Source organism: Equus asinus, chromosome 5 (genome assembly GCF_041296235.1).
Source record: "Equus asinus isolate D_3611 breed Donkey chromosome 5, EquAss-T2T_v2, whole genome shotgun sequence".
NCBI lineage: Eukaryota > Metazoa > Chordata > Mammalia > Perissodactyla > Equidae > Equus > Equus asinus.
Genome location: NC_091794.1, coordinates 113,750,401 through 113,769,066, shown reverse-complemented (window position 1 = coordinate 113,769,066; position 18,666 = coordinate 113,750,401). Strand labels below are relative to the sequence as shown.

General features: G+C 47.5%; 1 protein-coding gene across 44 annotated transcripts in view; it reads right to left on the bottom strand.

Moving 5' to 3' along the window:
* C5H1orf159 (chromosome 5 C1orf159 homolog) overlaps positions 1-18,666 on the bottom strand; it is a 29,271-nt gene extending 10,605 nt beyond the window's left edge. For 5 of the 44 annotated variants that reach the window (XM_070511389.1, XM_014863200.3, XM_070511407.1 and 2 more), the window contains exons 1-3: positions 18,126-18,666; positions 1,254-1,375; positions 1,085-1,173 (exon numbers count right to left, since the gene is read on the bottom strand). In XM_070511389.1, coding sequence (XP_070367490.1) covers positions 1,085-1,156 — 72 coding nt within the window. In that variant the 5' untranslated portion in view covers positions 1,157-1,173; positions 1,254-1,375; positions 18,126-18,666. Of the gene's footprint in view, positions 1-1,084; positions 1,174-1,253; positions 1,376-1,546; positions 1,594-1,709; positions 1,819-17,167; positions 17,552-17,576; positions 17,892-18,125 lie in introns of those variants that run through there. The other 39 variants (XM_044769403.2, XM_044769407.2, XM_070511393.1 and 36 more) reach the window with 37 other exon arrangements.

The following is an 18,666-nucleotide window of genomic DNA, read 5'->3' as shown; positions in this document are numbered from 1 at the left end:
TCATGAGAAAGGAAACACATGTCTTCCTAGAGTATGATAAAACACGAAGATTGACCCAGGCCCCCTGGCCTCCCTGGTGAGGGACAGGGGGGCTGACACAAGCATGTTTGCCCTGTGTTCCCAAAGAAATAGTCATCCCACAGGCTCCGGCTGCTTCACTGATGTTCTCTGCAATTCTACGGACACCCCACCATCGGGGTTTCCCACCTGGCCCCACAGAGGAAGTGCCCGGTGGATGAACTCATACCTGCCACGTCCATATGCAGGAGCGGGCAGCATGGGGCACAGGTGTGCCAAGGGTTGGCATTTACGGGTTGAGCAGCTGACAGGCCTCAAGGGGGCTTGCAAGGGGACCTCAGCTCGTGTGTGTATCACAGCTGTGCTTTTGTTTCTCGAGACTGGAACGCAGTGAACAGTGAGGGGCGTCTAAAGAATGGCAGGAACCTCCACACCACCACGGGAGGGGCTGAGGCCAGCTCACAGCTGAGCCAAGCCTTGAAGACGCCCCAGCTGTCCCATCCCATCCAGCCCTGGCAGAGTGGCTGCATGGCCCACTGGCCGGGACATGTGGCAGGCATGTGCGGGCAAGGCTGGGGCTCCTAGAGAAACCACAGCTCAGCAGACCCGTGTCACTGGCTTAGGAGAGCCAGGACGCTTGGCCGTGAAGGCGTGCGGCGGACCCTGCCTGATGCGGCTGCTCGCCTGGAGTAAGCAGTCTCCGTCCACCCCAGGAGCTTGGCAGGCAGCTTGGGACTCGGGTCGGTGCCAGTAGGGGCGGCTCTGTAGAGACCTTATTTCAATTATAGCAACAGGGTCAGTTTGGCAAAGAGAGAAAGAAGGTTACAGCAGACAGAACAGAGCAGGTGCAGGCGGGGTCGTGTGTCTGCTGCCCTCCACAAGGCACAAGCCCCTCTGGCCTCGAGCGTGGGCGCAGTCAGTGTCTTCAGGGCCCAGGCAAGGATGACCCCTGAAGGTTGAAGGGTGAGACCCCGGGCGAAGGGCCCACCGCCTCCATGAGGGGCAGGGCTGAGAGGGCCCTGACTTTACTTCCTGTCCCCCACGCTGCTGCACGATAGGGACCTACCGCACTGTCTGAGGACTTGCTGGCAACTTCCACCAGGAGGCCGGCCAGGAGAACGGCGCGCTGGAGTGCCATGTTCTGGAGCACAGGGTCTGCAACAGAGAGGGGTGCTGTGCAGACACGGGTACCGCCTTCCAGGGCACCAGGTGGGGCCGAGGAGGAGGAGCCTTACCTGGCCCTCCAGGACGTGAGCTGCAGACATCCAGATCCTCGCTGGCCGGTGATCGCTGTCGGGGCAGGCCTGCCAAGAACCAGGAGTCAGCCCCCGAGCCCCGCAGACCTCTGCTCTGAGGCCTGCAAATCAAAGCCGACAGTGAGGCCCCGCTGCTGGTCGCTGTATGGCCACATCACTTGGGGGACTCCGCCTCTGGTGCTTGGGGTCCAACTGGACTTCCCATAAGGAGCCCAGACCAGGGGCCAGAGAGGCCTGCTCAGCCCATCTGGATCTGGACTTTGGACACTCACTCCTTCCTCCAACAGCTTTCAGCCGCTCACTGCTCCTAGAAGAAGGGCTGAGCAGAAGGGGTTCTGGATGAGCCAGTCCTTTCCATGAGCTCAGATGGGACTGGTCCATCTGTCATCTCACTCTGTCCTAGTAAAACCCTGACTTGCATTTCGAGCAATTTACCCAGAGACGGAACTGTTCAGGGCAGGGGGCTCCTGGGGTGAACACAGGCCAGTCAGGGACATTCGGTACAGTTTCTGTGGCTCACCCTACTTTCATCACAGAAGAGTACCTGAAAGACACCATGTTGGGGGATGAAGGGGACAACCTAAGACCACAGTGCAGGATGATGCCAGAGCAGACAACCTGTACAGACGACACAGGAGCAACGGCGGGAGTCCACTCTCTACACTAAGGCCCTGAGACCCGACAGCGTGCAACTCACTGCTCACATGTCACACTTGTAATGTAAGCAGAGGAAAACCACAGCCCCTGACCTGAACTGTCAGTCAAGTTCCAACAACCTCTGTCAGCTTGCAAGGTGGCAACCATGGTGTAGTCTGTCTCAAACACAGCTGGATAAATATTTTGACATATACAAGTCACCTCTGAAAAGACTCTGCACTTGACGAAGACAGCTGCAGGGCCGAGGCTGTGCACCTGCACAGACTGTTCCAGGCTACTGAAGTGGAACCTAGACCACATCCGCTGGACCCCTTACTTCTTCCGAAGAAGGTCTGCAGGGAATGCGTGTGGGGCTGGGTGTCGAGGAACCACTCCCTTGACTGGCCCAGGGCCCCGCACCAGCAGGCCCAGGATGCCTGACCTGCCTCCCCACGTGCTGTTGCCCCAGGCTGCCTAGCAGGGGGAGGGCGAAGGTTGGGTGACACTTGCAAACAAGTGATGTCAGGACATGGGCTGGGGTGTGTCCTGTCATTCACTTTACACTAGGTTGCGTCCAGGGCAGAGGCAGGATGTGGTAAGTGCCTCCCCACCCCTAATCCAGGCCATCCCATTAAAACGCATGCGTCTCCCTGATGCACCTGCTCCTTCCATGGCAACTACTGGCGTCCCAGAGCACTGCCACCCCCCCGTAGGATGTGCTCAAGTTCCGCCCTTTTTTTTGTCTATGCAAGTTTTGCTCAGCAGAGGCTACCTCTCCTTGCCTCAAGGAAAAGTCGGGGAGTCACAGACCTTCTGCCCACTCTCTGTAAGAGGCATCCCCAGGGTCACACTAAATCACAAAACACCATCTCAACTCAGGAATCTCAGTCCAAGATCTCAGTCCACACTCTCACCTGCTAGTCAGTCAATGGTACTGCGGTTTAACGTGCCCACAGTGAACTGCATCTGTCTAGAACACACACTTGTGAGTCCAGACAACCTGCACCGGTGTCTCCACCGCGTGCAGGAGACACTGAGCCCTCTGCAGCCCCCACCCCTGGCCCCAGGCAGGCCGACCTGCATCGCTGCACACTAACCTGTTTTCTAGAATTTTATGTGGATGGACCATACAGTATGCATACTTTTGTGTCTGGCTCCTTCCAGTCAGCATAACAATCTTCAGGTTCATCCGTACCTCATTCCTTTTTATGGCTGAACGATAGTCCATTATGAAGATACGTGACATTTCCTATCTGCCTTACCTATCCGCCTCTCTTGGACACTTGGGCCTTGTCCAGATCTGTGACTGTGAATGAAGCTGCTGTGGACATTCTTTTTTTTTTTGAGGAAGATTAGCCCTGAGCTAACATCCGCCACCAATCCTCTTCTTTTTGCTGAGGAAGACTGGCCCTGAGCCAACATCTGTGCCCATCTTCCTCCACTTTGTATGTGGGATGCAGCCACAGCATGGCTTGATGAGAAGTGTGTAGGTCCGCATCCAGGATCCAAATTGGCAAACCCCAGGGTGCCGAAGCAGAGCACGTGAACTTAACCACTGCGCCACCAGGCCAGCCCCTGGACATTCTTGTATGCATCTTTGTGTGGACAGTTGTTTTCATTTCTCTCGGATAAATACCTAGGACTGAAACAACTACAAGGTGAGTGTATTTATAACTTTCTAAGAAACTGTCTTCAACAGTGGCTGCACCATGCGCATCCCCACCAGCAGTGTGTGATGGTTCCTCTGGCAGCATCCTCACCAGCACCCAGCATCTCACTGCTGCGCTAACCTCTGTTTCCCTGATAACCAGTGACCATCAGCACCTTCTCACGTGTTTACTGGCCATTTATATATCTTCTGGGAAGTGTCTGTTCACAACTTGTGGCCATTTTGTTTAATTGGGTTGTCTTTCTATTACTGAGTTGTAACCATTCTTTACATATTCTTTGTCAGATTTATGTATTGCAGAGATTTTCTCCCACTCCGTGGCTTTCCTTTCATTTTCTTATGGGTATCAAGAAGAGCAAATGTTTTCATTTTGATAAAATCGAATGATCTGTTTTTTTCTTTTATGGTTCTTGCTTTTTGTGTCCTAAGAAATCTCTGCCGTGACTTCAGGGTCATAAATATTTCCTGTGTTTTGTTCTAGAAGTTTTATAGTTTTAGTTTTAACATTTTGAGTTACTTTTGTGTATGGTGTGAAGTAAAGATCAAGGTTCATTTTTTAAATATGTACTTTCATTTGTTGACTTTTCTTTTCTGAGAGACATCCGTGTTGAAAAGCAATCGAGTATCTAAGTGTGGCTCTGTTTCTAGGCTTTCTATTCTGCTCATTCATCCATGTGTCTATCCTTCTCCAATGCCACACCGTCTCGATTACTGAAGCTCTGCGGAAAGTCTGAAATCAGGTAACATAAGCCTTGCTCTGTTTAATTGTTTTGGCAACTCTAGGTCATAAGCATTTCTGTATTTTAGAATCATCTTGTCACTTCCTACAAGAAAGCCTGCTGGGATTTGGACTGGGGTAAGTGACACTGTCTTGAGTCTTCCAGTCTATGAACACGCTCTCTCTCCATTTCTCCACGTGCTCCTTCATTTCTCTCGGCAATGTTCTCTGGGTTTCAGTGAAGAAGTGGTCATGCACATCTTTTGAAAAACTTATTACTAAATATTTTTTTGGTATTATTGTAAATAGAATTGAATTTCAAATTTCCTTTTCCAATGGTTTGCTGCTAGTATATAAAAATATGACTAGAGGGGCTGGCCCCGTGGCCGAGTGGTTAAGTTCGCGCGCTCCGCTGCAGGCGGCCCAGTGTTTCGTTGGTTCGAGTCCCGGGCGCGGACATGGCACTGCTCATCAAACCACGCTGAGGCAGCGTCCCACATACCACAACTAGAAGAACCCACAACGAAGAATACACAACTATGTACCGGGGGGCTTTGGGGAGAAAAAGGAAAAAAATAAAATCTTTAAAAAAAAAAAATGACTAGAATTTGCACATTAACTCTGATTCCTGAGATCTTGCTAAATTCACTTAATGGTTCTCGCAGTTTTTTTGCAGACGTCTTAGGATCTTCCGTATAAATAATCGTGCCATCTGTGAACAAGTACAGCTTTAGTTCTTTACTCTCTTTTGAAACTTGTTTTAGGGCTCAGCAGGTCTAGAGGATGCACAACGTGCACTTGGTGGGAATTTGTATTCTGCTCTTGATAGGAGTAGTTTTCTACAAATATCAATTGGGAAAAGATGCCTGGGACTATTGTTCAGATTCTCCATGTCTTTACTGATTTCTTTGGTCTTTTGTTCTAACTATTGGTGAGAGAGAGATGTTAAAGTCTCCTTCAATGATTGTGGAATTGCCCATTTCTCCCTTGAATTCTGTCAATTTTGCTTCATGTATTTTGAGGTTCTGTTATCAGGCATATTAATAACTGATATGTCTTCTTGAAGACATGACCTTTTATGAATAGAAATTTCCCTTTACGTTGCTAATACTCCATATCTTGGACTCTACCTTATCTGATGTAAATTTAGCCACTCCACCCTTCTCATGCTGTTTGCAAGATACATATATTTTTTGCATCTACTTATTTTCACCTGTGTTTTTATATTTACAGTGAATTTCCTACAGCCAGCATGTAGTAGAGTCTGGCTTATTTATCCATTTTGACAATCTCTACCTTTTGACTGGAGGGTTTAGTCCATCAACATTTAATGGAATTATCACTATGGTTAGGCTTAGTTCTACTATTTTATTGTTTTCTACTTGTCCCTCTGTTTTGTTTTAATATATAAAAGACATTAATGTTATAAAGCAGTGTTACCTCAATAAAGAAAATAATAAAATAAAAGACTTTATGATTATTATTCTTTTTTGGTGAGGAAGATTGGCCCTGAGCTAACATCTGTAACAATCTTCCTCTGTTTGCTTGAGGAAGATTGGCCCTGAGCTAACATCTGTGACAATCTTCCTCTATTTTGTACGTGGGATGCTGCCACAGCATGGCTTGAGAAGCAGTGTGTAGGTCCATACCCAGGATCTGAACCCACGAACCCTGGGCCACTGAAGCAGAGTGTGCAAACTCAACCACTCTGCCACCGGGCTAGCCCCAAGACTTTATTTTTTAGAGCAGTTTTAGGTTCACAGCAAAATTGAGCAGGAAGCAAGAGAGTTCCCATACGTCCCCCTCTCCTCAAAAAAGCAGAGCTTCCCCTACTATCAACATCCTGCACCACAGGGTACATTTGTTACAATCGATGAACCTACAGTGACACATCACTGTTGCCCTCAGTGCATATTTACATTAGGTCACTCGATGTTGCACATTCTGTGGGCTTTGCATATAACGACATGTGGCTCAATTTAGGGCTACCGTTTCATTATTTGTTCTTGGCTTATCTCTGGTGTTTTGTTCCCCTGTCCTCTCTTTTCTCTCTTTTATATTATTTGGATAATTTAAAAATTCTCTTCCACTTTATCTTTTGGTTCTTTAGTTACACTTCTTTGCATTATTTTTAAAGTTGCTCTAGGGATAGGATTATACATCCTTACTTTTTCACAAGCTACACAGAATCAATATTGTACCACTTCATGTCAAATTAGGAAGCTTACAACCAGGTAGGTTCACGTTCCCCTTTACTATTCTTTAGGCTACGGCTGTCATATGTATTACATCTGCATACATTACAAACCCAGGAAACGTTTTCATTTTTCTTTAAATATGTATGTTAAGGGAAACATTTCTCTCAGATATTTGCCACTTTTGATGTTCACTCATTCACAAGAGCTCAGTTTCACTCTGTCATCACTCTCTTTCAGCATTTCTGGTAGCACACATTTGATGGCAACAAATGCTATCAGTTTTCCTTTTTCTGAAAATATTTTATTTACTGCTCACTCTTGGAGGGTGCAGAATTCAGTAACAATTTTTTCTTTCAGCATCCTAAGGATGCAGTTCCACTTGCCTCTGGCCTCCATCATTTCTGATGATAAGTTCACAGTCTTTGCAATTATGTGCTATATGTAATCTGTTGTTTTTCTCGGGCTGCTTTCAAGATTTTTAAAATTAATCCTTAGTTTTCAGTAATTTGAAAATGATGTGTCTAGGTGTGGTTTTATATTTATCCTGTTTGGGATTCACTGAGCTTCTTAATTCTATAAATTTATGTCTTTCACCAAACTTGGAAAAGTTTTGGTCATTGTTTCTTTTTTTTTTTTAATTTTTATTTTTTTGAGGAAGATTAGCCCTGAGCTAACTACTGCCAATGCTCCTATTTTTGCTGAGGAAGACTGGCCGTGAGCTAACATCCGTGCCCATCTTCCTCTACTTTATACGTGGGACGCCTGCCACAGCATGGCTTGCCAAGTGGTATGTGGGTCTGTGCCTGGGATCTGAACTGACGAACCCTGGGCCACTGAAGCGGAGCACGCGAACTTAACCACTAGGCCACTGGGCAGCCCCTGCATGGCTTTTTGTTTTCAGAAACCAAAGCAACTTCGGCGGGCACAGAAGCTTCCTGAGAGCAGCATTCTTGCCGGCAACGAGCACTTGAGGGAACAAGTCCCAGAGTCTCGCTCACGGGGAAGGGGTCAGACGTTTAACTGACAGATGAGACAGTCTCTGTGTGGGCCTCAGAAAAGCAAATCAAGGATGCATTAAACACACTTCATGGTGAAGAAGGTGAATCTAATTGCAAAAAGATAGATTTAAGCCACTAAGTTACCCTTAGCATTATTTTAGTAGGCCCTTTCATCTTTAAAGCGCTCCCCAAAGAATGATCAAATTCGTAATCTTCTGAGATTTATTCTCCTAGAAATGTAATTTCATGGCCTTAGAGCTTCGTCATACAGACTGTATCTGAGGTAGAGCTGGCCTTTCATGCCCACGTTGGTCTGAGGGGCTCAAGAAGTCTCCATCTGCTGAGCTCCTGGCTCTCCAGAGGATGTGGACTTGCTCACTGCCAAGCGGCAGCCCGAATAGCACTTACATAGCCCTGACTGTGCGCCAAGCACCACTCTGAGCCACGTACACCCAGTAATTCATTTCACCCTCCTGGCAACGCCTATTAGCAACCCGTTTTAAAGAGGAAACAGCGTTGCACAGACCCCACAGTGAGTACGCGGCAGGTGAGGACTGGTTCAGGCCCCTGGGTCCACAGCCTCGACTTCCCACTGCACTAAACTGGCATGTGAGGGTTCTTCAACTGGAGCCGATGCACACTGCTCGTTTTACAACATTCAACTAATATGTTTAACACAGGCGGCCAAGTACAGTACAGTTCTACAGAAATCCTCAATTTAACACAAAGGCATCCAAGACTTAATAAATAAATATAATACACCTTTAACTATTTTAAAAGTCTACTAACTAAAGTAAAAATGATAACAGTGTGTGGAAGAATTTTCTAGCATCTGCAGAAGTAACATATACACCGACAAGAGCGCCAAGAGTGGGAAACGGTCACTGGGACCTGCTGTGCAAGGTTCTCACGCTGTTTGTGAAGTACAAGGATGTTTTCTAAGGTAGACCATGAAAAGGTAAACATGCACATTTAATCTCTAGAGGAAGCACTAAAAAAAACACAAAAAGGCAGAACTGAAAAGTCAGTAGAGGAGATACAATGAAATTTAAAAAATCTTTGATTCACCTAAAAAAGGAGGAGAAAGGATGAACAAAGAAACAGATGGAAAAAATAGAAATCAAACATCAAGATGGTAGATCTAAACCCGAATACTCCAATAACTGCGCTAAATGTAATTGGACTAAATATCCCAATTAAAAAGTAGAGATGAGCATCACTAATCATTAGGGAAATAGACATATACCACTTCACGCCCCTGAGGATGGCTATTATGAAAAACAGAAAGAGCAGGTGTTGGGAGGATGTGAGAAGTTGGAGCCCTTGTCTACTGCTGGTGGGGATGTCAAATGGTGCAGCCACTGGAGAAAACGGAATGGTGGTTTCTCAAAATATTTAACACAAAACTACCATATGACCCAGCAATTCCATTTGTGCACATATTTCCAAAAAGAACTGAAAACAGGGTCTCAAAGATATTTGTTCACCTATGTTCATAGCAGCATTATTCACAAAACCCAAAAAGGTGGAAGCTACCCAGGTGTTCATCAAGCAATGAATGGGTAAACAAAATGCGGTCTACACCTACAAGAGAATATTATTAAGCCTTAAAAAGGAAGGGAATTCTGACACCTGCTACAAGATGGATGAACACTGAGGACATTATGCTGAGTGAAAGAGGTCAGTCACAAAAGGACAAATATCATATGATTCCACTTATATGAGGTCCCTAGAGGAGTCAAATTCATAGAGAAAGAAAGTAGGATGCTGGGTGCCAGGGGGTGGGGGAGGGGGTGGGAAGTTAGTGTTTAATGGGGACAGAGCTTCAGTTTGGGAGGATCAAAAAGATCTGGAGATGGATAGTGGTGAGTGTCGCACAACGATGTAAATATACTTAATGCCACAGACTATACACTTAAAATGGTAAATTTTATGTTACGTATATTTTACCACAATAAAAAAAATCTGGGAAAAACAAAATTATATAATGCCTATAGAGTGCCTTTTTTAAAAAGTAGAGATTGTCAGACTGGATAAAAAGCAAGACCCAATGGTATACTCCTTATAAGAAAAAAGCTTTAAGTAGAAAGACACAGATAGACTAAAAGCACAGGATGGAAAAGACAGTCCGTAAAAACACTGAGTATGAGAACACTTGTGCAGACATGCTGACCTCAGAAAAAGCAGACTTCAAGAAGAGTACTGCTTTACGTAATAGAGGGACTTTTTGCAACGATAACAGAGTAAATTCATCAAGAAGATAAATCATTCTTAAATATGTATGCACTTAATAAAAGGCTTTCGAATACAGGAAGAATAAGTTGACAGAACTAAAAGGAAAAAGACAAATCCACAGTCATGGTTGGAGACTTTAATATCCCTCTTTCAATAAGTGATTGAACAAGTAGACCAAAAAATTGATAAGAATATAAAATATTGGGGCAATATTATTGACCAACTCAACTCAACTGACAATTACAGAACATGACACTCAACAACAATGGAATACACATTCTTAACTGCAAACAGAGCATTCACTAAGATAGACCATAAAACAAACATCAATGAATTTCAAAGGATCAAATCAAGAGTATGTTCTCTGGCTACAAAGGAATTATACTAGAAATCAATAACAAAGGCTATTTAGAAAACCTCCAAATCTTTTGAAATTAAACAACAGACTTCTAAATAACTCATGGATCGAACAAAGGAAATTTTGAAATATTTTTAACAGAAAGATAACGAAGTACAATATATCACATTTTGTGTAAGAAGCTAAAGCCATGCATAGAAGGAAATTTATAGTTTTAAACGCCTATACAAGAAAAGAAGACAAGGGCTGGCTCAGTGGTTAAGCGCACACACTCCACTTTGGCGGCCCAGGGTTTGCTGGTTCAGAACCCGGGTACAGACCTAGACATGCTCATCAAGCGACGCTATGGCGGCATCCCACATACAAAATAGAGGAAGCATGGCACAAATGTTAGCTCAGGGACAATCTTCCTCACCAAAAAAAAAAAGAAGGAAAGAAGACAAGTGTAAAATCATTCATCTATACTTTCATCTTAAAAAGATAGAAAAAGGGGCCAGCCTGGTGGTGCAGCGGTTAAGTTCGCACGTTCTGCTCCTTGGCGGCCCAAGGTTTGCCGGTTCAGATCCCGGGTGCAGATATGGCAACGCTTGGCAAAAGCCATGCTGTGGTAGGCGTCCCATGTATAAAGTAGAGGAAGATGGACATGGATGTTAGCTCAGGGCCAGTGTTCCTCAGCAAAAAGAGGAGGATTGGCAGTAGTTAGCTCAGGGCTAATCTTCCTCAAAAAAAAAAAAAAAGAAAAAGAAGAGTAAATTAAACTCAGATTAGGTAGACGAAAGTAAATAATAAAAATGAGAGTGGAAATGAATGAAATAAAAAATGGATAAAAATTACAGAAAATAAGCAAAGTCAAAAGTTGAATCTTTGAAAAGATTAATAAAATTGATAAACCTCTAACAAGAATAATCAAGAAAAAAATGTCAACGCAAATTATCTGTATCAGAAATGAAAGAGGAGATATCACCACAAATCCTACAACATGGCAGGATAATCAGGCAATATTATAAACAACCTTATGCCAACAAATTCAACAACTTAAGTGAAATGGTCAAGTTTATTTAAAGATACAAATTACAAAAATGACACAAGATGGGGGCTGGCCCCGTGGCGAGTGGTTAAGTTCACGCACTCTGCTTCCGTGGCCCAGGGTTTCGCGGGTTCGGATCCTGGGCACGGACATGGCACCGCTCATCAGGCCATGCTGAGGCGGCATCCCACACAGCACAACCAGAGGCACTCACAACTGGGATATACAACTATGTACTGGGGGGCTTTGGGGAGAAGAAAAAAAAAGGCACAAGATGAAGCAGGAAATCTAAATAGCTTTATATTTGTGGAAGAAATTGAATTCATAATTTAAAAACTTCCCACAAAGAAAGGACGAACCCAGACAGCTTCACTGGTGAAGTCTATCCAACACCTGAGGAAGAAGCAATATCAACATCACACAAAGTCTTTCAGAAAATAAAGGAGGAGGGAACACGTCCCAACTCGTTTACAAGGCCAGCAAGCAAGACTCAAAGATAGGCCAGTCTAACCCTGATAGAAATCCAAACAAGGATGTTACAAGGAAAAAAATACAGACTAATATCCCTCATGAACAGAGACCCAAACACTCTTAACAAAATATTCACAAACTGCATGCAGTAAAATATTAAAAAGGTGACAGAATATGACCAACGCATTCCTTCCAGGAACACAGATGGGCTTCACATGCAAAAACCCATTGCTGCTACCCACACCTCAAGAGACCAAAGGAGGAAAAAGGCACATGACCATTTCAACAGCTGCAAACAAGCATGTGGCAAAATTTCAGGCTCCTTCATGATAAAAACTCTCAGCAAACGAAAAATAGAAGTAAACACTCTCAACCTGACAAAAGACATCTACAAAATAACCTACAGCTAACATCAAATTAATAGTGAAATATTAAACATTTCCCCCTGAAGACTGAAAAAGTCAAATTTTATCACTTCCATTCAACATTGTCCTGTAGGTTCAGCAAGTGCAGTAAGGAGAGAAAACAAACAAAAACCAGAAAGGGTACAAGGAGGAAGCGAACTGCCTCTGTAGACAGCATGCTTGTTGACATGGAAAATCCTAACAATTCTACAAAAAAAGCCACCTCAATTTATAAGTGAACTGAGCAATGTTCCGAGAATATAAAGTCAATGTACAAAATTAATTGTTATTTCTATATACTAGCAACAGATGACTGGATAATGAAACTTAAATATCATTTCCAATGGCATTCAAAAACATAATTTGTTTGTGGGGATAAATTTTAATAAAAAATGTGTCAGACCTGTATACTGAAAACCATGAAACATTGCTGACAGAAATTCAAGATCCAAATAATGGAAAGATAGACCACAGTGATACATATATATATCTATATACATATCTATATATCTATATATACACCATTATATATATAATGGATATATCTGTTAATCCATGTCAATGGGTTAGAGGACCCAATATTATTAAGATGTAAATTCTCCCCAAATCAATCTAATATTTAATACAGTTCCAGTCAAAATTACAGCAGGCTTTTTTTTTTTTTTGAGGAATTGACAAGCTGATTCTAAAATTCATATAAAAATGCAAAGAACCCAGAATAGTCAAAGAAATTTTTAAAAGAAGAATGAAGATGGAGGATTTACGCTACCTTACTTGAAGACTCCTTGTAAAGTCACGAGACAGTGTGGATTGATGAACAAACAGATCGACGTAACAGAATAGAGAATACAGAAATAAACCCTGACAAACACAGTCAAATGATTTGTTTTTTTTGTTTTTTTGCTGAGGAAGATTTGCCCTGAACTAACATCTGTGCTAATCTTCCTCTATTTTGTATATGGGTCACCGCCACAGCATGGCTGACAAGTGGTGTAGGCCCGCACCCAGGATCTGAACCTGCAAACCTGGGCTGCCGAAGCTGAGCGTGCCAAACTTAACCACTATGCCCCAGGCAGGCCCCCAGTCAAATGATTTTTGACAAGATGCCAAAGCAATTCAATGGGGGAAAGAAAGTTTTTCAACAAATGGTGCTGGACAACTGGCTACTCACATGGAATGAAAACTGAACCTAAACTCACATCATATGAAAAATTAATTAGAGATGAATCATGAAGCTACACACAACAACGGAATCTATAAAGCTTCAAGAAGAAAACACAGGAGAACATCTGCATGGCTTCTGGTTAGGCAAAGACTTTTCGATAGGACACAGAAAGCATAAACCAAAAAGGAAAAACAATTGATAAATTGAACTTCATCGATAATAAAAACTTCTGATCAAAATACATCATTATGGTGGACACAAGACTCTGCATTTGTCAACACCCATAGAACTATATCTCATAGAGAATAAACTTTAATGTATGCAAACAACACCAATGTCAACCAGAATGCCAGCAATCTTAGGATGGAACGCAGACGGTGACTCCTGAATCCAGCTGCGTTACCAACGGATGCATTGACACTGAAGGAGATGGGAAAGGGAGCCGATCTCAGCATCTTTGGAAAACGGTGTTTTGACTAGAAACTGTAAGCCTAAAGATAAAAAGAAACCACACATAAAAACCATACTCTCGTTTGTAAATTTGTTTATCGTGAGGGGTTACAGGCAAACAATTCTGAAACTGCCTTATATGTACACTGCGGTTGGACAAACCAGAAAATGGATGGCAGGTGGTGGGCAGGTTACAGACACAAAGATGAATACATACATGTGTTAGGTAGCCCCGCCCCGAGAGGACCATGGGCAGTGACGGCCCCTCAGTGGCGTGCCCACCCAGGGCCAGAGCCTGGTTTCTAAATGCCATTCTCCAGTCAAATAAACCAGGGCTCCCTGGAGAAACGGCTGATTCCAGGGCTGAGACAGGGATACAACGCGATGAATCTGGAGCGTCTGGCAGTGCTGGACAGACAGCAGGGTGGGGACACGTCACAGGCACAAGAGGCACATGAAAGAGCTCCCGACAGCCAAGCTGGGACAACGTGAGCAGCAGAGGAGACAGCACAGCGCTGCACCACAACCCAAGCAGGCGACACACATGGCGAGTCCATCCTGATCCACGTAAGTGACCCGTCGGTCAACACACAGGGGAGGAGAGGAACCCTCTCCACAGAATTCCAAACAGCACTCGGCTCTTCCCTGCGGGAGGCAGACCACCCCCAGAGCCCCCCCCAAGGCTGGGCTGCTCAGGGAGCGGCTGCCAAGAGGACAGGGGGGACGGGACAGGGGGCCTCTACACAGGAGACACCTGGCCACACCACCTGAACCAGGCGCCCCAGGTCGACACCTGATACGATGTGACCAGAGGCCAGCTCACCTCTGGGGCTGTCTTTCCCCAAACCCACAACCCCAGTCTAACCCCGAGAAAGCACATCAGACAAACCCAAGATGACAGACATTCACAAAAGCCCCGGCAGTCCTCCTCGAGACTGTCAAGATCGTGAAAAAAAGGAGCGCCCGACACACTGTCACAGCCCCGGGCGGACAAGGGAGACGTGACCCTCGACACAGTGTGGGTTCTGGACATGATCTGAGGCAGAAAGACGACGCTGGGGAAACGCACAAATCTGAAGTCTGCAGGGCAGTAACAGTCGAGTAGCAGTGCTGTCTCTTAGTTTTGACAAATGTGCTGTGGTCATGTCAGACGTTCACATTAGGGAAAACTGGGCTATCCTTGCAGCTTTTCTGAAAATCTCAAACTACTCCAAAATTTTTAAAGTTAATTTAAAAAATACACCATTGGCGCTGGCCCCATGGCCTAGTGGTTAAGTTCTCGCACTCTGCTCCAGCGGCCCAGGGTTTTGCCGGTTCAGATCCTGGGCGCAGACCTAGCACTGCTCATCAGGCCATGCTGAGGCAACATGCCACATAGCACAACTAGAAGGACCTGCAACTAGAATATACAACTACGTACTGGGGGGGCTTTGGGAAGAAGAAGGGAAAAAAAGATTGGCAACAGATGTTAGCTCAGGGCCAATCTCTGGGGGAAAAAAACTTTAAAAAATACACCATTAATAAAATGAATAGGCAAGTCAAAGAATATAATATTCACAATATATCTATCTGACAAGACTTGTATCCAGAAGATATGAAGAACTTCTACAACTCGGTAATGAAAAAAAGGGCAAAGGACTTGATCACACACTTCAGAAGAGGTACAAATGGGTGACAAGCAGATGGAAAAGCGCTCCACAACTAAGCTGGAGGAAATGCAAATCAAACCCGTGATGAAACACTGCGTTGCCCACTAGGCCACCAGGGCAGCCTCACTCCTATGTGTTCTCCCAGAGCAGGAAAGCCCGCTCAGAAAATGTGCACAGGAATGCGCATCCCTTTAGTCCTGCAAACCAGACCTGAGGACCCCACCAGGTGCCACCGCGGGCGGTGAGTGCACTGCAGGACAACCCCAGGAGTGCTGACCACAATATCAAGGGCCTCAGAGCGGCAGCCCAACAAACACCCACCAGCCAGCACCATCAAAATGAGGTCTAGCGCCAGGAGGACCAAGGAATGGCAGCAGAGCAGGAACCACGCCTGCTTCTGGGGACAGGTCTGGACAGGCTCATGAGGCTGTCCTGACCAATCGCCACAGACCAGGCGCCTTAGACAGCAGACATTTGTTTCTCACAGTCTGGGGAGCTGGAGTCCCAGATCAAGGTGCGAGGAGACTCTGTGTCTGGTGAGGGCCCCTTCCCAGCTTGCAGACGGCCTTCTCGCTGTGGCACCCTTTCTTGGATGCATGTGAGTGGAGAGGGGAGAGCTCTCTCTCTCTCCTTTTCTTTTTCTTTTTTTTTGGTGAGGAAGACTGTTGCTGAGCTGTCATCCATGCCTATCTTCCTGTATTTTGTATGTGGGACGCCTCCACAGCATGGCTGATGAGTAGTGTACCAGTCCATGCCTGGGATCCAAACCTGCAAACCCCAGGCCACCAAGGCCAAGTGCGCCATCAGGCAGCCTCCTCCCCCTCTTCTTATAAAGGCACTAATCCCTTCATAGGGTCCCGCCTCATGACCTCATCTAACCCTAATCACCTTTCAAAGTCCAGGCCTCCAAATATCATGTCACCCTGGGGGCTCAGAGCTTCTACATGTGGATTCTGGGGAGAAGAGACATTCAGTCCACAACGCCAGGGAGCCTTTGGGGTGACAGAAGCGTTTCCTATCACGACAAGTGTGTAGGTCACACAGCTGCATGCATTTGCCAAAACTAGTCAAACTGGACCTACCCATTTCACTATATGTGAATTACACCTCAATAACTAACTAAATAAATGCAATTCATTTTCTATTTGGAAAATCTTATTGAAGCCAAAAGCTAAATAATTGGCTAAAAAAGTTTCTACAAGGTAATGGAATCTGTGGTGAGAATTTAAATTGTACTATATGTTCTTTCATAACTCTTATTTTTCCTTAGAATTGGTTTCAGTGAAGAAATAATGTCTCCAGGTCACTGTGATTTTAAACAAGTAACACATCAAGGTGACTGGGTGGAATTATTTTGGTCAGTCAACAGGGCTTAGGTGCTGGCAGGACAAACAGGCTCTCTATCAGGAAGCCTCGCTGGGTGAGCAGGGCCAGGGCTAGGCGACCACATAAACACTCACTGCAACTCGTCTTCCTCACTCAGCATGTGTTTCACACGTGCTTATCCTCCAGTTCTCCCACTGTGGGCAACACAGGAGGGCCCGCTGGACTGCCACCCCTGCCGCAGGTACTGCTGGTCACCTTCTTAGCAAGCAAACGGAGCCAAGGCCAATGCGGACCCATAAACTGCTTCTAGGTCTAAAATGGGTCTCTATCCCATTTCGGCTGGGATAGAGTAAATGCTGTGAACGACCTGATTGGAAGTAAAGGAAACATTCCAGTCTGTTGATATGTCCCACACTCGCTGCGCACGGCTCTGCGGACTCAGCACCCCGGAGAGCGATGTGGACCCCGGGAGCCTATCTGTGGGGTTCTGCGTGCTAGGAAAACACTCGAAGGCATCCTTCCCTTGGGGACGGGAATTCTCAGGGCTATAGTGACTGGAGGTCGTTCTTCAAAGGAATTACCAGCTTACCTTGGAGAGCACGGGCGATGCAAGAGGGGCTGGGAGGTGCCTTTGGGGCCGATGCTGCGGGGGGACCACCCGGCTCAGCGGACACACCAACACATCTGCGTGCTCCGCCTTGGGGAGGAATACGCGGGGCGGGGGTGTGCACGCGCCAGGAGAAGAGCCTTTCTGGATAGTCCAGACTTTATTTCCTTCCAGGAGCTTCTGAAAACGTGGCCATTAAGATCCTGGCTGCACACAGACTCCCCTGCGGGGGCCCTCAGCGCGGGGGGCCCGAGAGGATCCGGGCGCCCGACCACCCGGTGGGCCTCCAGCTTCCCCAGGTTAAAACCCCGAGAAGACCCAGGCCCCGACCTCCCTCCGCGCGCGACGATAACACTGGGAAAACGCGAAACAAAGGGCCGGGCGGGCTGACCCCTGGAATTCGGCAGGACGCGGCGGCCGAGACCTCGGTCACGTGGCTTTGGGGCAGAAACTGCATTGCCGGGGCGCGCTTCTTGGGGTCGGGTAGGACGGCGTCCACACCGCCCGGCCCCGTCGGACCGCGGGAGCGCGTCGGTCACGCTGTCGCGAGGGCGGCACGGTCGTCGTGGGGAAGCTGGCGCCGCGACTGCGCCCCGACTGCTCGGGCGACGACGACGGGAACAAACCCGGATCACCGGTCCACGGGGACGCGGTCAGCGCAGCCCAGGACCCGGCGGCCTCGCGGGAAGCGGCCTCCGCGGGCGTCGGGCTAGGGGTCCCGCCTCCGGTTTCTGGGGCTCCGAGCTCCCGACGCCAGGGGTCGAGGGGTAGGGGCGCGGGCCGACGCCGGGGAGGACCAGGGTCCCCGCCAACCGCTGTCTGGCCGCTGCGCCCCCTGCCGCCCAGCCCGCCCAGCTCGGGTGTCCGCGCCCCCGCCCCGCCTCGCCCCGCCGCCCGCGCCCGCGCCCACGCCCGCCCCCGCCTCCGGCCCCTCACTCACCCGGGCGCCCTCCGGGTTCCTCTTTCGTACCCCCCGCCCTCCAGGCGGTCGCGCCTCACCCTCTGGGACTTGTAGTCTCTCCGTCGCCCCAGCCCGGGTGCTCGCGGGCGCGATTCCCAGCCCCATACTACAACTCCCGGCAGGTCCCGCGGGAGTCCACCCTCACGGGATGGGTTCCGGCACAGGGTTCTCGCGAGGCCGAGGGAGGCGCGCGGAGCGACCTGGGAAGTGTGGTCTAAGGCACGTCTGACCCTGCGCCGCACGAAGGAAGGAGAAAGACTACACTCCCCAGGATTCCCCGCGCGCCGGCCGGCTTCGGCGTCGTTAGGAGATGGGAAGCCCGGAGCGGGGCGGCGGGTGGAGGCTCGCGGCGTCCGCCCGGGCGAGTAGGGGTGTCGGCGCGGCCTCCGCGGAGGGAGCCCCGGGACGCGGCCGCCCTCGGCCTCACTGGGCGAAGTGGAAACGGCGTGAGCGGCCCCCTCGGGCGGCTGGCGGTGGAGCGCCTGCGGGGACGGGGCCGTTTCCCGATCTGGCCCGGAGC